General features: G+C 42.1%; 1 protein-coding gene across 1 annotated transcript in view; it reads left to right on the forward strand.

The window, feature by feature from the left end:
- LOC112222965 (lamin-A) overlaps positions 1 to 19,990 on the forward strand; it is a 29,255-nt gene continuing 9,265 nt past the window's right edge. The window contains exons 1-3 of the mRNA XM_024385852.2: positions 1 to 169; positions 5,220 to 5,355; positions 7,404 to 7,795. Coding sequence (XP_024241620.1) covers positions 7,440 to 7,795 — 356 coding nt within the window. The 5' untranslated portion in view covers positions 1 to 169; positions 5,220 to 5,355; positions 7,404 to 7,439. The remainder of the gene's footprint in view (positions 170 to 5,219; positions 5,356 to 7,403; positions 7,796 to 19,990) is intronic.

Genomic DNA, 19,990 nt, shown 5'->3' on the forward strand with positions numbered 1-19,990 from the left:
TTGCAGATGGCTGTAACACCGTATGCCAAGTAGTTTACAATTAGGCTACATCAGTATTTCAAACAAATTGTAGGCTACTTACATTTCACTTACGGGTGACAAATGCGTATGTTTTTGAAGTGACTTTCTTTCATCAGTCAACAAACCAAAAAGTCCCCAACTGGTTGTGGTAAGTTTTATCATAGAAGCCAATCTGGTCATATTCTGTTGAGGTGAAATGGTTTGCTGTTTTCAATCAGCATGTTTCCGTCACAATTTTTCCTTCTATAATATGTTTCCTAAAATGTAATTCCTGCACTTCACGTCAGTCAGAGTTCTCATCAACAGTTGGCCGGTGGGTGGCGCCTATGCCTTTGTTTCTGCCTGTGTTTACTGAAGGAGGAATAATTGTCTTGACTGGATGGATAACAGAAGGCAGGGGGCGCGGCCACGTGTCTCTCAAACGTCAAGTACTACCTACCAAAATGTCCATTCCAGACGAATGGAATGAGATGAATTACTTTTTTGCGAATTATGAGAGATGAATTACATTGAATTCCCAACCCATATTTTGGGCCTGCTCATCAGCCTCAGTAGTCATTCACTAGATATTCAGCCAGCCATTAAAACAAGTGGTTAGGATTAGGAAGAGGCACATTGGAGCTCTTTTCCATTTTGAGCCCTATACCCTCTTTATCTGTTCCTATGGGACACTTCATAATCACATCATGTTCCTAATTATGCTAAATGGGACCTTGGGCTTGATCCTTTGTCCCTTGTGGTCCTGTATCTTTTGGACCCACCCAAAGGGAGGATGCCTGTACAAAACAAAGTTAGCACATCGTCTGCCAATGTAGTCCTACTGTACTCTGCTGACACATTTTGTAAATCAGCAGCAGAAGAGTAGAGCATCTGAAGTGAAGCCTGCCATTCTTCCCCTGAGGGTAAAGGATTTACAGTTAATACTAGTCAGACAATGCATCAAAAGCCATTCATACAACAGAGTATAAACCATTTTAGCATACACTGAAACTTTAATACAAAGTAGGCTAATGTATCTTTACATTTATTTTTGTTGAACTTTGTAGAGATTGATCCTGGTCACAAAAATTACACCAGAGCAAACAGCCTATAGCAACCTGTCTCAGCTGCATGTCAAATTATTTTCTGTAGCCATTTGTTTATTTTAGAAGCTAACACAAAATAAACCAAGGTGGAAGTATGAAATAAACTAGGATATGCCTTGCAGTGAGAAATGTAACAAGTGATACTACTGTTAAGGGTGAATATTCCATACTTTGATTACTAGTTGCAGTTTTACTGTGGCCTTCGATGATATGTGACTCACTACCTGGATTCGGTCTTATGTAGCAAAATTTGAAATTGTGTTTTTTACTTTGGATAAAAGTAGAGACTCGAAGCTACAAAATTATATATCATGCACAGCATTTTTTTTTAGGAACTATGGGAAAGTAATTCTGCTTTGAATGTTATACGCTTGTAAAATCACTTTTGAGAAAAGGGCCTTTGAATGTTTTGGTACCTACTAGAGAGCTTTCCTTTGTCTACATCCATTCAGTATTGTTCACATCCTCTTAAGCCAGGCCCACCCATCTCTTTAAGGATTCACATGAGGTCATGTGCTAAACAGTGAGTAGTGTAGTAAAGATTAAGACTAAAAGTGGTAGTAGCCTACAATAAGGAAAAGTTCCAGGAAAACAAAGTGTCCAGATAAAAATATTTTTAAAATATTAGATGAAGCTTACCCAGACACACTTGTCTAAATTGATGCTATAACCCCAGCCACATCCTGTACGTAGTGCATCAGCATTCAATAGAGTATCTCATTCGTAAAAAAGAAAACATTTAGATTGCACAACAGTGTCTTGTTTTTTGCTGCCCTCTTGGAATGCTATAGGGGAATGGAAAGAGAATGAAACAGAAAGAAAGGGCTGACTGCAGAGTTAACATGCCACATGTTGCCTGTCATGTCCAGTACGTTGCATCACAGGCTGTCATTCCTGTTCCTGCCTGTTGACTGGATGAGTGCCTCAGAGAGTTAGAGCATTCACTCCTGACCCTGGATTTCAGCGGACCCGCTTGTGTGTTGGTTTTACATCAAGCAACAGCCTTCATCCAAAAGTCTGATCTCTCTGTTTAGGGCTGTGAGGATACCAGTATCATATTTTTTTTTTTACATGGCAAAAATGAGAACACGAAGCAGAACAGTCTTTGGTCCTTTAAAACCTGATCTACAGTTGAAGTCGGAAGTTTACATACGCCTTAGCCATGTACATTTTAAACTCCGTTTTTCACAATTCCTGACATTTAATCCTAGTAAAAATTACCTGTTTTAGGTCAGTTAGGATCACCACTTTATTTTACGAATGTGAAATGTCAGAATAATAGAGAGAATGATTTATTTCCGCTTGTATTTCTTTCATCACATTCCCAGTGGTTCAGAAGTTTACACACACTCAATTAGTATTTGGTAGCATTGCCTTTTAAATTGTTTAACTTGAGTCAAATGTTTCGGGTAGCCTACCACAAGCTTCCCACAATAAGTTGGGTGAATTTTGGCCCATTCCTCCTGACAGAGCTGGTGTAACTGAGTCAGGTTTGTAGGCCTCCTTGCTCGCTCACACCTTTTCAGTTCTGCCCACAAACATTCTATAGGATTGAGGTCAGGGCTTTGTGATGGCCACTCCCATACCTTGACTTTGTTGTCCTTAAGCCATTTTAAGCCACAACTTTGGAAGTATGCTTGTGGTCATTGTCCATTTGGAAGACCAATTTGCAACCAAGCTTTAACTTCCTGACTGATATCTTGAGACGTTGCTTCAATATATCCACATAATTTCCCTCCCTCATGGTGCCACTTATTTTGTGAAGTGCACCAGTCCCTCCTGCAGCAAATCACCCCACAACATGAGGCTGCCACCCCTGTGCTTCATGGTTGAGATGGCGCGTCTCCTTCCTGAGCGGTATGACAGCTGCGTGGTCCCATGGTGTTTATACTTGCGTACTATTGTTTGTACAGATGAACGTGGTACCTTCAGGTGTTTGGAAATTGCTCCCAAGGATGAACCAGACTTGTGGACGTCTACAATTTTCTTTCTGAGGTCTTGGCCAATTTCTTTTGATTTTCCCATGATGTCAAGCAAAGAGACACTGAGTTTGAAGGTAGGCCTTGAAATACATCCACAGGTAGACCTCCAATCTACTCGAATTATGTCAAATAGCCTATCAGAAGCTTCTAAAGCCATGACATCATTTTCTGTAATTTTCCAAGCTGTTTAAAGGCACAGTCAACATAGTGTATGTAAACTTCTGACCCATTGGAATTGTGATACAGTGAGTTATAACTGAAATAATCTGTGTGTAAACAATTGTTGGAAAAATTACTTGTGTCATGCACAAAGTAGATGTCCTAACCGACTTTCCAAAACTATAGTTTGTTAACAAGACATTTGTGGAGTGGTTGAAAAATGAGTTTTAATGACTCCAACCTAAGTGTATGTTAACTTCCAACTTCAACTGTATGTAAAATATTATGTGCTATAGTTTGGAAAATAAATAAATGTTTCTCTGGATGACATAATGTTTGTTTCTGAAATTAGGGCTGTTTTCCTAAAGACGTAAAATCCATTTTGTGTTTGGTTTCCTTGCCACGATACTAATGAGTATTGTGATTCTGGTATTGTCTCGGTCCTACTATTGTTAACCCAAAGGGTTATATGGTTATGTTATTTGTGCAGGTACCAACATGAAGTGAATTTTTATGTAACCTTTTATTTGACTTGGCAAGTCCGTTAAGAACAAATTCTTATTTACAATGACGGCCTAGGAACAGGCCGTCAGTTGTTCAGGGGCAGAACGACAGATTTTTACCTTGTCAGTTCGGGGATTCGCTCTAGCAACCTTTCGGTTACTGGCCCAACGCTAAAACCACTAGGCTACCTGCCGCCTCAATTTGAAGCAAACCCAGTAGTAGCTTCTTAGTACTATGTTTTTTGAGTCCTCTATGGTTCAGGCACAGATGCAGTCCACCCAAAGAGTTGGCTGTTTGCTGCTTTTTTAGTATAGTCCAATGTCCAGTATAAGAGTTTGGGCTAAATACTTCATTTGGAACAAGCTTGTTTGTTAGGGGAAGTGGTGTAAAGTACATAAGTAAACATACTTTTAAGTACTACTTAAGTAGTTTTTTGGAGTGTCTTTACATTACTTTACTATTTATATAGTACTCAAGTATGACAATTGGGTACTTTTTCCACCACTTTTAGGGGGAATGCCTAAGGAGCAAGAACAGTGAGCGGGAGGGAGGGAGAGAAATGGGAGAGAGGGAGGGGTAAAAAAAGGGGGCAGCGCTGAACACAGTGAGCTGTTTGTGCTGGGATATGTGACTCAGAGAGAAGGCCACAAAATTACAGGCCCTTTCCACTGCTAGAGCTTCGCCAGGGTACTCCCATTGCTACTGGGCCTGTCCAAAGCCATGCCCATACTCCATCAACAGTACACACACACACACACACCCACACCAGAATAACCATCCTCTCCTGACATTGGACTTGATTGGACCTGTTCTTTCATTAACTCCACCCCGAGGCAATAAATACAAGATCCATCTTCGAGCAGAGATGATAAAGAGACCTGGGAGCTTGAAGATGACCTATGGGAATTACTGTATTGGTGTACTGTGCTGTACCCTTCATTGGAAATATAGCAGTAACAGACTCTTTTTTTTTTCTTTGGGATTTTTGGTCTTTTGATTAAAAAAAATGGTGCAAACTAAATCTTTTTTATGTGAGCTGACAGTAAGGTGATGATATGCAATTACAGACTAGACTAATTTGTACAGCTCCGTATAGTTAAAGAATGGATCAGGGTGGATTTTCCATCCAACCATTTTTCTGTCTGTTTGCACTTGAAAGTGGAGCTTTTACTGACAGGCCACATGTCCAAGCAGTTGGGATCACTGTGTCTGTGAGCCCACTGTGAATGAAAGAGAAAGGAAAAGCGAGTAAGATCGAGACACCAGGGAGCTGAGTAGTTGCTGTGCTGTGTGTGGGCTCTATCTGTATTAGTCCAGCCTGGCTCCTCCTTGCCCCACCCTCTCCCTACTTCCCGCTCTCTTTCTCTCTTCAGCGATACATGTGCAGGGAGAGACTGTGACGCAGCCATTCCAGAGCGTGAGCCAAAGGCACACAGACAGCACTGATCCTCCTCCCTATACTCCACAGGGGCACCTCAGACCCAGAGAAGAACACCTATCTACAACACACAGCGGCAGCTGAACTTCCAGAGAGGTCCGGCTGTGCAGACACACACACTGCTCCACCAGGAGGCTTCCACTCACAACCTCACACTCTCACTAAGGTAAGGTAAAGACGTTTTGGCTCTGGTTGCACTTTGACTGACAGTTGTGAATGTCAGCCCACACTAACAGAGATGTGAGAATAGGTTCCTGCTTGTACTTTGATCTTGACGGCTACAGTGTACAGTTCAAATTTCATTTCACTTTCGTTGTTGACCGGTTGGGGGTGTAGGTTAACAACTCGGCTGTGACCTTTTCAAAGTATATAAGTCATTCAGTGTAAGTTACTCTAATGCATGGTTATTGGGGAAAGTAATGTAGTAGTTACTCTTTCCAAAAGTACCTCATTATCTATGGAAAGGGCTTGACACATGTACATTATATGTAGTGCTAAGGTGTTCACATTCATCAGTTACTTATTTATCATATATGCTGTATCATTGCACGAGTAATGAAATAGATTACATCTGAGTGATTCCTCACAAAACCCAGACAAAAAAGACCATGCTTTTGGGGATTTTCTCAGAATGAAATTCATACAACAGTCCTTTGGAAGAAGGATTGTTAAATGTACAATGAGTGTACAAAACATTAGGAACACCTGCCCTTTCCATGACCGACTGACCAGGTGAAAGCTATAATCCATTATTGATGAAACCTGTTAAATCCACTTCAATCAGGGCAGTTGAAGGGGAGAAGACGAGTTAAAGAAGGATTTTTAAGCCTAGAGACAATTGAGGTATGGATTGTGTATGTGTGCCATTCAGAGGGTGAATAGGCAAGAGCATTATTTAAGTTCCTTTGAATAGGGTATGGTAGTAGGTGCCAGGCGCACCGGTTTGTGTGTGTCAAACTGCAACGCTGCTGGGCTTTTCACTCTGAAGTTTCCCGTGTGTATCAAGAACGGCCCACCAACCAAAGGACATCCAGCCAACTTGACTCAACTATCGGCACCATTGGAGTCGACATGGGCCAGCATCCCTGTGGAACGCTTTCAACACCTTGCAGAGTCTGGCCCGATGATTTGAGGCTGTTCTGAGGGCTAAAGGGGGTGGCATATTAGGAAGGTGTTCCTAATGTTTGGTACATTCAGTGTGTATTTAAAATGTGTATCTAAAAGCATAATTGAGAAATAATTAGTCAAAGTTGACATATTTATGACATTTCGGGCATACCAAGGCCTCCTTTAAGACTCCATAATGTTTCATCTGTAGATGCTACAAAGCAAGAATTGGTGGCATAAGAAGCTTTACAGCTTGCTCTGTAATAGGAGTAGTATTTAGATTTCAATATTTATTTTTAACATAAATTTTTTAATATTGAAAAATATAAACATGGATATTGAAAATATATATTTTTTGTATTGCTAATTGTCAATATATTGTGTAAACATAATTTACTCTACTGCGATATCAAAGTTCCAGAGTGGAATCTCTGCTAGTTTTTTGGGCTTCGAAAGCCTTTCATCCAGTACTTTCTGACAGTCATTTCACTGCTGCCTCTGCTCATCTAAACATTGAGAAAGTGGTTCTTCATCTCCTAATCAGGGCATCCTGCTGTGTTTGTTTATGTAGTGAGTCAAGGCCATGGTGTAATGACTGAGATTTAGGCAAGCCGAATGTAAGTGGAGGGAGACAACCATCGGACAGATTTCTCAGAATTAGTGACTCTGGCATAATTAGCAGGCTGTTAGTACTTCTTCACTCTGTCTCAACAAGCAGTTGGCGGACAAGGGAGATGATGCAGATATTCTTTGCTTGTGTAATGTTTATTCATTGTTTTGTATGCTTCTGTAGTTCTTGAATACATATTTTGTGTGTTATCAAAATGGTCTAATTGCCTGTTCACTGCAGACACCAGACGGTGGGAATTAGACTTGCTCAGGAGAGAGCTAAAGTTGATAAACCAGCCAAATAGCATTTTTAGTAGGGCTTCTCTGATGGTGAGAGAGATGCGTAGCTGTTATACGCCTAAGCCCCAACCCCCTCCTTTACTATTTTCTATTTTGGCACATGCTAACTCACATGGCTCCTCCCTCAGGCTTCGCTATACTTGTTCTAACATTTGCTGTATCAGATGTTGATTAATTAATTAATCCTTCCCTCCACAGCCTGTCTCCCAGCCAACCACCTGAACCACCTGCTGGATGTCCACTATGGAATCTCCAGGTCAGAAACGAGCCAGCCGCGGTGGGACTGCCACCCCACTCTCCCCAACCCGCATCTCTCGCCTGCAGGAGAAGGACGACCTGTGCAACCTCAACGACCGGCTGGCCGTCTACATCGACAAGGTGCGCTCGCTGGAGATAGAGAATGCTGGGCTGCGGCTGCGTATCACAGAGTCCGAGACCGAGATCAGCCGTGAGGTGACGGGCATGAAGGTGGCCTATGAGACGGAGCTTGCCGACGCCCGCAAGACCCTCGACTCGGTGGCCAAGGAGCGCGCCCGACTGCAGCTGGAGCTAGGCAAAGTCAAGGAGGATTACAAGGAGCTCAAAGTCAGGTAGGACACATTGGGTTGGCAGGGTTTAGGTCATTTTTTTTGTAGGCAGCATGCAAAGGCTGCAAAAACAAATGTTCAGTTGAATTGAGGCCAAATGTTCTAGGTGGGGGGCTAGAGAGCTAGCAAAGATGGGTTTGCAGGAGTATTATTAGGGGAAACCCTGGGATGGGGACAGAAAGGCAGGAGGTTTATGGGTAATCCTGTATCAAATTGTGGTGTCATAAAGTTAGTCTATTGCCATGCTCCCTGTTGTAAGTTTCTGGCCGAGGGACACATTGGGTTTTGGCCAAGTGGCTAATTAATTTAGTCTAAATTTGAAAGTGATTGTGATTCAGCATGTAATCTCACTGACACACATTTAACTGCCTACAACCTCCTATATAATGATAGGGAGGGGCATATTCAAACCAGAGGGCGAGACACCATCTCATTTCATTATACCTAATTTGTGGTGACGTTATTTCCCTGTACTGGCTCTGACTCATCAACCAGTGCAGGACTGCTCTTACTCCAGTCCTTCACTACAGTCATTCTCAATGAAGTAGATTTCCACTACTACATCATGTTCCTCTTTCTCTTCCAAACCATAAGTACACCAGCCCTGAAACCATTTTCACCCTGGACTGGATACCTAGTATGCTGGCACATTTGTCAGAGCGTTGGTCAGATAAGCCTTTACTAATAAATAATTGAATTTAACCCATTGCAACCTTTAATTCCAAGGCAGTTTGCCACTGAGGATGTGAGTGGTAGTGCTTCTAATCCACACCTGGGTGATGCAACATCCATTTTGCACCAGAATGCACACTACCTTAAACTCCGACTTCTAAAATCCTTTAGAGGTGTGGAGAGCGACATGCCTGACATTAGTTGTGTACATTCCTGGTGGTTTTCAGCAGGTTTAGCATTCCCCTACATGGTAATGACAAAGGGCCCAGCCACGGGGCCACGCCCTGACAAACAGCTCGCTCTGTTTAGCTTGACTTACGAGTGTAATGACAGTCAACACTCCCACAATCCCATGCATGCAATGCATTATTACACAGCGCATTTCAATCAGCCTGTAAGCAGGTTTCCAGGTTAAGATAAAATATGCTTTAATCCAAACTCTGGTGTTGGCACCATTCTCCAACCAACTGAGCCATCGGAACTGGCTGGGTAGGTTAGACTTAGACCTTTGGGAGAATGTTAAAGGGATCTGTCTACCAGAGTTAAGTGGGTAAATGTGCCCACAGACTAGACAATAGCTCACATCTCTCGCTCTCTCTCTCTCTCCTACTAGCAGGCAACGGCCTGCAATGACTCCACAGGAATGTTTGAATGTCTTGGCAAAGTGCAAATCAGGTTGCAGTGTGTCTGAGAAAATGAAAGACAGTTGAAAGTGTTAGTTGTATTTACTTGTTATTTTACTTTTTTTTTAAACTTAACGTACCCTCGTTTATGCATGGGGCTTCCCTGCGCAGGGAGTAGCAAACAGAGAATAGGAATATTTTAAGCTATGCAAACACTGTCTTCAACAGCTTCTCATTGGCATGACTCTGGTTTTCAACACCGTGCAATTGCAGTGGTGTCTGTACAGAGACGTGAGGGTGGAGTCTTACTTGTTCAACCATAGTGCCATTGTGTTTTCACTGGGTTAATGTTTCAATTAATTTTGCAGTGTATCTGTCAAGATGGAATGTACAGTGTTTGGTGTGCCCAACGTTGCAGGTGAGGGTGTGGCTCTGGGGTGGGTTTGTGTTTGAGTGCCGACCTTGGTCAGGGTGTGGACTTCTGGGTCTTGACTTGAGTGTGTTGAGTGAGTTGGGCTGTCTGAGGAGTAGTGACTCTCTTTAAAAACCAAGTCTGTTTGGTGAGTGAATGGAATTTTACAGTTCACTTAAATTCTCTTTCCCATTGTGCCGTAAGGTCCCTAGCTGAGTGAAGAATAGCAACAGCGCCTATAACTTCCGTTGGAAACCAATCATTTGTTAAACGTGTGGTGGAAATGTATCACTCAGGCCTGCGTGGGCAGCCTCGGTCTCTTACGCTGCAGCCGGTGTGTTTGCCAGTGTTTGGTTGCCATGGCAGCTGGGGAGTCTTGGCATGGGCGTGTGACAGGGTGGTGACTCAGAGGTTTTTCAGGGCCTTGATTGTGGGAAGGGAGCTGCTGGCTGTGGCCTTTCTTTAGGTCTGGATCTCTGGGGCAGAGCAGCGAGCCATCTTTATTAATAGTTCATACGTATCATCTAGTTCCCTATCAACACCATGTTATTACCTTTTGGCTGGTGCCCTATGAGGACTTGCAAGTAAATGTAACTTTCTTATCAGAGACAGAGCAGTATACCGTCCCAACAAATAAAGTGTGCATGTCCCTTTCAGCAATATTCTTAGTCATTCAAATATTATAATAACCCATTACTGTAGGCCCTACATTATACAGTGCCTAGCCCTGTTTTGTAGTGTGCTGCAGCAGATGTAACTGTCACTTACCACGGCCTGTGACTATACACACCTGTTCTTAGACATGCCATTGGGCCACGCCACACAGTCGTCTTTGTCGCAACAGACGCATGCAACTCCCCTGAGGACAGACCATCGCCATTGGGCTACTAGGATGTAAACTGCTCGTCTACAACCCAGTCTAGCTTGTAAATGATTTGCCAGGGGGGATAAAAACAAACCTTATTTGGCTAAAGCATGTTCCACTATTAGGATAGAGTAAGAATCGCTAGGCTAGAACACACGCGGGCTAGCCTAAAAATATTGACTACCCACCTAAGACGCTGCTATGCTGCAATATGATTTGCTAAGCTTCAACATGAGCCCCAAGGCTTGGCCCACTCCCACATTCGTCAAGATCTAGTTATCCACTGTGGATGCTCCTCCTCTGGAACCTAAGAGGGGCGGCGGACGCTAGTCTCATGCCACAGTGCCTTCCATCTGTGGCTGTGAAATAGGAGCATGTGTGGGGGAACCTGCTCCTGGTCGTCATTGGCAGGACAATCCCTTGTCTCCCCATCCAGACGATGAATAGGCTGCTTTGTGTTGACAATATACAGGGAGACCCATGAAAGCTCTGCAGATACGGTGTTCTTTCTAGAGCTTATTGTTGGTTCACCTGTTGAAAAATGCCACTTTGAATTATATTGTCAAAACCTATTGCTTTTTGACTTTCACTCCCTGGAAGTAAAGATGGTTCGCTAATCTATTGCAAACTGTAGAACAATTATTTTTATGGTCGGAGTTGTAGGCATTCGGGATCAAAGGTGGTGGAATGGGCTAGATCATTGAGGGACTTCAAAAGTCAATACCCACTCCCATTTCCAGACTCTTTTTCAAAGGTTGCTGTGTGTAACACCTGTTGGCAAAGAGTAACAGATAAGTGTAGCTAATGGTGGGCCAGGACAGGACAGAACATCTTCTAACACACGTAGATGTTTTGTCTGTTTATTGAGGGTACGGTATGCAGGATAAATGTTCATTAGAATTAATATGGTTGCAGTGTGAAGTTTCCCATGACCTGAATGATGGAAAATCTGATATGAAGTCGTTTGGCTTCTTTATGTACTGTAATGTATTTTGTGTTGGAGTGGCTGCCATGCCAACTTGTAGCACTTTGGGGCTATCAGAGAACACAGCAGGAAGTACATTTATCATATAGCATGAACACATTTCCTTCATTAAGAGAGTTTTTGTCTCATTTTCATTTCTGCGCTTGTGCTCGCACACACAGCGTATGTTTTACTATATTTGTGGGGACCTAAAATGGATTTCCATCCAAAATCCTATTTTCTCTAAACCTAACCTTAACCCGCAACCCTAAACCTAACCCATAAGCTTCAAATAGCCTTTGTCCTGGTGGGGAGAATTTCCTTGTTTTACTGTCCTTTTGGGGATTTCCGGTACCCACAAGGATGGTAATACAAGGAGGCTAAGTGGTCTATTTGTAGGCCCAAATATTTTATAAACACATAGTTTGGTTACCACTAGTAACCAAGGGCTGTACTGCTACTTTTAGCTTAGGGAAGCTCTAAACAATTCGCTGACGTCTACTGCACTCGACTTCCATTTAATCATGTGAATGTTCTGCCGGGCTGACACACAGCTGGACAACAGGAGGAACCCATTGAAGTCCATTTGTTATGCTAAAGTGTTTGAATTAAGTCACTCTCCCTTTAAAATGGACAGGAGCAAACATCCTCTCCCCACCAATGAATGATGATGTATCAAAGCTGTTCAAATACTCTGTGGTTCTGCACTCAAACAACCTCTCAATAAAGGCTTTTGGCTCAATCCCTCCGGATATGAATGTCTAAAGTTCACAATAGAAGTACACCTCAGAGAAAGCAATAGTTGGTGCCCATCCTTAATTGTGCAGAACATAACTTGAATTGAATATAAGAAGAAAAATGTCTTATTCAACATAGAATCCATCTTTGCTACAGTTCGTGAGGCACAAAGAATCAATATTTGGTTTCTAAAGCGCTCGCTCTTCATGGAACAGATAGAAACTCAGCAGTGTGTGCAGCCTTTTCCCCACTCGTTTTCCTCGGGGACCAAATGTGTACCATGACAGTTTATTATACTACAGCTCCTCCCAGGAGGTTTGGATCTCTATTCTCTCGGAAAACTCCCTTGAGGGCAGCGTCATTCTACCAGCATGACCTCAGCCTGTATCATGTGACAGTGTGACCTTCTCAAGTTATACAGAACCAAGTCTGTCTGGACCACAGGCTCCCTGGATTTGGGGGACACACTTTATTTTAGCCACAACACTGTGTGTAGGCCACAAATGAAACCTGTTCTGTGACCTGCTATTAGAGAGACCGGTTCAGGCTTATTGAAATGTTTAAGTATATTTAAAAAATGTGTTATAGAAACATTGTTTGTCTTCATTTTGGGGTGGCAGGCTAGCCTAGTGGTTAGAGTGTTGGACTAGCAACCGGAAACTCCCGAGCTGGCAAGTCTGTCGTTCTGCCCCTGAATAGGCAGTTAACCCACTGTTCCTAGGCCGTCATTGAAAATAAGAATTTGTTCTTAACTGACTTGCCTAGGTAAAATAAATAAATGAACAGCCAGTTTTCATGTCGTTGACTATTTTTATTAATAAAATTGCACCTTTTTAATTAACTAGGCAAGTCAGTTAAGAACAAATTCTTATTTTCAATGACGGCCTAGGAACAGTGGGTTAACTGCCTTGTTCAGGGGCAGAACGACAGTTGTCAGGTTGGGGATTCGATCCAGCAAACCTTTGGTTACTGGCCCAACGCTCTAACCACTAGGCTATCCTGCCGCCCCATTGAGAGCATTATACAAGTGTTTACTGTGTCATTAGTAGTTAGTTCAGCAGCTGTTCAACTAGTTTATTGATTAGTAATGAATAGGGAGCTTGAAGGCTGACTGTTCCAGTGGCTGTAGTTATAAAACATGGAATGTTGTTAATAGTAAGTCAGATATGAAGGTTCTACAATTGATTGCTATTCTCATACATTGTTTTGTCTTTCAACTTAGTGTTCCCTAGGCTCTAGGGGTCTCCAAAGGTGTGAGTGGGGCAAGTGGGAGTATACCTAGCCTAGTCTCGTGGCTACTCGCTCCACTGGCCCTAACAAAGTACATGGCAATGGAAAACACATGCTAAGACTGTACATGTGATGTCTGCTATATAGAGCTCTCTTTGTTGGGCTGAGTTTTGATAATTAAAGAGTAGTGTTTGGCCTTTCAGTAGACCAGTACTGTGTTCGGAGAAGGCATTGGCGGGCTGGAACGAGTGTGTGTGTGTGTGTGTGTGTGTGTGTGGATAAGAGTTTCCATAGCACTTTGATTCTTTTCAAGACCCAGCCAAGCTGAATGAGTCATCCGCTCTCTAACAGGGTAAATCACTTTAAGATGCTGGGCCTCTGCACACATACTCACTCCACACGAACACACATCATACTTAGAGACACACATTGCATGTACCCAAATTAAAACACACAATAACCTGAAAGTAAGTTAAACACACACACACACACAACACACTGAGAAGTTCCCATTTGGTAGTGGATGAAGTGGATGCGACCCCCACCCCAAATGTTCTTATCTGATCAGTAATGTAACTGCCAGTGGATTACCACAACTCTGAATGATCAATATATCTGAAGCGTTTTCATTTCCTTCAACAGAGTTTGTTTGCATGGAACATTTTGAACATTCAGGAAGACCTCCAGATGTTTATCATTTTGTGTCACTAAACATCACTCTTGTTTACTGGCGCCTATACAAGCCAAGCTTTAAAAGGATCATTGTGATGTTTAACCAGGTGCAGGCCAGGTCAATTACATTTACAATATCAAACAAGATAATATAAATCATAAGACAGTTATGTATATCAAATTATATATACATGAACTTAATTTCCTTTAAAGACTCAGACATTAGTTATGCACTGTTATAGACTACTCCCCAAATGCAAGTGTTCACTAAGGAAATGTTTACTGACGTTTATATACCATAATGCAGAAGGGAACTAATCTTAACCTATTAAAGATGGATTATGTAACTTTTTGGGCGACTTGACCAAATTCACATATAAATGTGGGTTATAGATCTGTCATTCTCGTTGAAAGTAAGTCTAAGAAGCGGTAGATCTGTTCTATGCACTACTTCTATGCTTCCTGTTCTTAAGTTTAGTTTTTGCATTGTTTACTTTTTGGTTTTGCACACCAGCTTCCAACAGCTGAAAATACAATATTTTTGGTTATGAAAAATATATTTCACAGCAATTTAGATGGTACAATGATTCTCTACACTATACTTGCTTGTTTTGTCACAAACTGAAATTAAGCGAACTATTAGAATTTTAGCAACCAGGAAATGGTGGCGCGATTTCTGCATAGTGCATCTAACAGTTGGGTGCTGTTACAGACATATTCCCATTGGCTAGAATAGGCTAAAGAATGTTAAAGCTAACACTGCTCCTCCTATTAGGCGCCACACAGTCTGCTGTATTAGTTCCATAATGCTAACGTTAGCACCACTCCCCATCTATTCACATGGCACCACAGCAGAGCTTTCATTGTAACTCAATGCAGCTGCATGGGGTAATTGGCCTCAGATAAGTTAAGCTCTGAATCTGTTCAGTGGCGTGCCCAGAACATTTTGAATGGGGTGGCCAAGGTGGGACACAGACCCAGTTTAGGGGGATCATACCATTTTGAACCTGATTTGTGTATATATATTTTTTTTCTCTGGGGGGGGGTTTGTACAAATTTCAATTATAATGGTTCAACACATATTAAATGCTTAAGTTTGGTACATTTCCCTGTTCAAATAAATCAATTCCAAAAGTGTTTGCATTTGAGGTCAGGATTTTATAGAAGAGCAGCATACAGCAGTAAATTCACTTGAAAGTGACATCCAGAGAGCAAATTTATACCGTGACATTCAGTGGGGTGTCGTTTTTCTTAAGCGACCTATGTCTGCTTGTGCGTGCACAAATGTATTTTTATCGGCTTTATAGTAAATTAACTGTAGAAATATTCCCTTTTAATGTGTCATGAACACAACCAGTCTGATGTTATCACCTGATTGGTAAACAAATCACATCAAAAAGTAGGTCAAGTAGGTTACCTGCACATGTTTGTCTACTCCAAAGTCCAGCATCCGAACAGTGCACTGTGCCGCCACCATTTGAATGGAAAGGGATATTACAAACGCCATAAGTGTAATGACATTCAGCCTACAAAGTCTCCAAAAATGAACAATAAAAAGACACACTTATAAAATGATTTCTCATTTGTGTCTAACGGTCTTTCATAATTTTCCTTCAATTCACCAGAGAAAGCATCGAAAGCGAGGCGAACAGCACCCCTCTGTCTTCGTATCTGTAGCCCATGTGTCTGATGCTGTATGGACATGTCATACTCTTTTTGGCCAGACAAGATCAGATACATGGGCTACACATACTAAGACAGAGGGGTGCTGTCCGATCAGATCTCTGAGGGGGCCATTGGAGTGGAAAAGACCGATCAGATCTCTGAGGGGGCCATTGGAGTGGCCAACCAGATTTCGGTGGGGGGGGGGGACCCCACTTGGCCTCAGATCAGTTAAGCTCTGTCCCCACTGACTCTGTTTGCTCTGTCAAAGCCAGTCACACACTGTTTGCTGTTCATCTACATGGAGCGTATGTTCTACCAAGGTTAAAATGTATTTAAACTTTGCTTGGAATCAAACTACTGCATACTGACAATCTCAATTCATTTCATTAGTGTTATCGTCTGAAATTTGACTAAAGCTCATAGGTGATACAGGCTCCTACAGGTTTAAAATACATTTAGAGCTGTAAGAATTGATTTACATAGCTACATCACTTTCTGTGTGTAGGTAACGCTCCTGACATTTGAAGTATTATAAAACGAGTGTTACAAGTGGTGAAAGACAAGGACAAACTGGCTAACCTGTGTTCTCTACCTTATCGGGGCTAGACAATCAAACAATAGCTAGCTTTTATGCCAACATGCTGAATGAAAGGGCACCAGGCTTCTGACTCATGTCATGGTGAATCACTAACTAATCATTAAAAGTGGAACCAGGCCTGTGTCATGTACACACAGAGCCAGAGCTACATAAAAAGCTTTATCTGTGGGAGAGATGCTTTCTTTTGGTCATTGCTGGCCATGTGTTTGAATGGGGATATTATGGGAGGCAAAAAGCAGGGTCATGTTCAATAGACATGACAAGGGGAAAAAAAACATTTTGAAGTGGTGGTGGGGGTTAGTTTTCTGTTTCAAAACTTTTTGTACCTACTGAGCATGACCCATGTGTAGGCTGTTTATGGCCTCCCCTCTGTACGCCCCCCTGCTTGTCTATTTGAAACACATAGGAAGATAGCAGTCTTGAGCACCATGATGCTGGTGGTGAAACACTAGGAACTCTATTCCCATCTGCCCATATGGATGTGGTGAGTGGGTGGCTTCTGGCTATGGCTGGGTTGTTTTCCCCTTGTGATTTATCTCTCTTTCTCTCTCTCTCTCTCACACACACACACACACGGAATGAAAACAATCCTTTCCATTGTGTTTTATTCCCAGAAGAGACATGATCATGTGCCAGCCTGTACTTTGGATTATATTATTTTCTTTTAATGTCAGAGATCTCCATGTCTCTTAACACTCTTAACAGTGCTTCTAAATGATGTTCACATCAACTAAAAGGTTGTTTAAATAATACATGACATACTTAAACATTTTGTTGAATCAGTACAGAAGTAAGTTGAACCAATCCATGGTCTGAATACTTAACTTTAAATATGAACCGCACATTTTTATTTAATCAATGCTGTTTTAAGCATTCTCCTGAAACTCTGACACATTGTGTAGTCTGGCTGTTGGTCTTGGAGAAACTATCTACTGCTATTTCTGGACCTTGTTTGCACTAAGACTCCATTATTCAACAGCCTTTTCCCCTCTTGGCTCTCTGTGTCCTAAACTTACCACGTTGGTATTGGGAAAATGGGATTGTGAAGGATAGCTATTAATAGGGATGGGAGCCCAAAGATCGTCTTTAGGGACGGAGGACTCCTGGTAATTTCCAACTTCCAAGGAAACCCACCCACACGTGTTCACACATGCCAGCCAGACGGGCGGGGTGTCGTTCCTTAGTTGCGCACCGTACCAATAAGATCAATCAACCATTACAACTCTGTGCAGTGGAAGACTGTGTAGTAACACGGGGGGGGGGGGATTACATTCTCATTCCTAACAGACCCCCTAATAGCACAGGGAGGCCCGAGGGCCTTTTGCACTGCCTGATTGACTGTGTGACTCCATTGAGATTTGGCCTTTCCCATTAGTGGGGTGATTTAGCATTGACTGCCTCACTACAGTGCACTGTTAGCCTGCACTGATAGGGAAATGGCTATGTTTACAAGGTCGGGGAACTGGGCAAGTAATTTACTGTGTGTGTGAGAGAGTCAAAGTGGGTGTGGTAGTATGAGGGGACCAGAGGATGGGTGCGGACACACACACACGCACACACAGGGTATAGGAGCGTTCATAGTTGTCTATAATCATGCCGCTGTAGTAGTTGTGTAAAAAGTCATTTGGATGTGAACTATATGTATCCCTGGTTAAAATGAAGTGTCTAGTATTGTTCATATGCTTCCTACCCTTTAAAATATGATATAGAGTACATGCAATGAATGATCTGTTTAACATCAACTTCATGGGAAACAGATATGGTCTCTGGTTTCTGGCTGGTCTTCATAGTGAATCATTATTTAGGTATTACTGCTGCCAGGACATTAAAATACTTTAAGACTTTGTGGGTATTCCCGCATGAAGCATCTGTCATATTGTAGTAATTATAGGCTAGATTTTCCACCAGGAGCCTAACAGGAAAGCTTTTCGAAATAGGCCTATGAGGGAGGAAACTTTTTCGATTGAGTTTACCTCTGAAATATGCTCAAAGTAAGCATCGGCAGTGAAATTCTACGTGTTTATCCATTATATCCAAAATGTGGGGAAATACTTAGATAGCAACATCACAGCAAAATAGCCAGGATTGTGGGTTTTCCGTAGTTTTTTTTTTTTGAGGGTGGGCTCGCTCCATTGTCGTCAATGAGGTGGACAAAGATAGCAGTGAGTCACCCAAGAGTGGAGGAATGAGGTGGACAAAGATAGCAGTGAGTCACCCAAGAGTGGAGGCTGAACCAACACATTCCTCCATTTTATTATTCCTCCCCTTTTCTCTCTCTCCTCACCTTTCTGTCTCCCTCTCTCTCACACGCACTAAACTGTCATTCGGCAGTAGCTCTGCTGCTCACTATGTATACTGGAAAACGTTTTGAGACAGCTCTTTGTCCTTTGCCCTTTTTTAAAGTTGTGTGAGCTTTGATATAACACTGTTGTCACAACAGTAATCTCTCGTGGACAGATTCTGGTGGACAGATGAAACGGTAGGAATCTGTCAAGGCTCACAGAATTATTTGATTACGAGCAGCAGCAGTTCCTGGTTTATGGTTTTCGTCGTTGATTACTTGGACGAATCAGGATTGGGTGACGGCGGTGCTTAAACTGGTGTGGGCGATTTTTTTTAAATATTTTATTTTTTTATTTTTTTTCAAGCCCATGTGTGGATGATAAACGGTTTCCACTAGATTACACAGCCACAAAGTCAAATTGTGTCTCTGTAAAAATTCATGAAATATAAAATGTGCATTTTGGCCATGATTAACATTGGGGGAATTAGCGGAAGGCAGGGGTTTGGCCGAGAGTTTCCATTTCCGAGGGAGGAAACTTTGCTTCCTTCCTTTGCACAAAGATAATCACAATTGTTATCGCCATTCCCCCCCCCAGTAGTAAAACAGGAATTGGCCAACTTTCGCAAGAGAATTTTACTTCTGAGTAACCAAGATTATCACAACCGTAATGTGCACAGGAGAAACAGTCGGGCTACTGTGTGTTTTGAAGCGTCATCATCTACTTTTTCTAAATAGACCGTTAACTGTAGGCTTCCTTAACTTCTTTTCTTTACATGGTATCTAGATGCCCGGATCAATGTCCTATGAGTAATTGTGACAATTAAACACATCATATGCTATAAATACAGTACACCGGTTTGGTTCTTTTATCCCCTAAAATTCAGTTGCATAAACTGTCCACATCCAACACATGCTGTTTTGATAAACAGACTTCCATCCACACCGGTTTCTGAGGTGTGGTCCAAATTTGGATGGATTCAAATGTAAACTTTATTCGAAGTACATTTTGCTCTACAAATGTATTCAGTTTGCACACACACATTCACGCTCTCAGGCATGACGTTCAGCCAGGTCATGCATTCCGTTAAGTCGACATCCTGGAGCAAACAAACGCATTGCAGGCTTACTGGCAGTTATGGATACACAGGCTTCCATATCCTCAACACTAGAGCAGATCAACAATGCCATTCATATTCATTATCACCTATGTCCTCAGCACTACAGCTGATGAACAATGTTACTGACACACATCACATCCAATATTGCCATACTCAGGTCATTCACATTCTATGTCATCACAGCCAGGCTGCCTGTATTACTATGTCCTATATCGTCTTATAGCCATTCGATGTTACCTTTTTTTTATTAAATTTTTTAAAATTTAACTAGGCAAGCCAGTTAAGAACAAATTCTTATATACAATGACGGCCAAACCCTAACCCAGACGACGCTGTGCCAATTGTGCGCCGCCCTAT

The sequence above is a fragment of the Oncorhynchus tshawytscha genome, linkage group LG23, assembly GCF_018296145.1.
Source record: "Oncorhynchus tshawytscha isolate Ot180627B linkage group LG23, Otsh_v2.0, whole genome shotgun sequence".
In the NCBI taxonomy this organism is placed as follows: domain Eukaryota; kingdom Metazoa; phylum Chordata; class Actinopteri; order Salmoniformes; family Salmonidae; genus Oncorhynchus; species Oncorhynchus tshawytscha.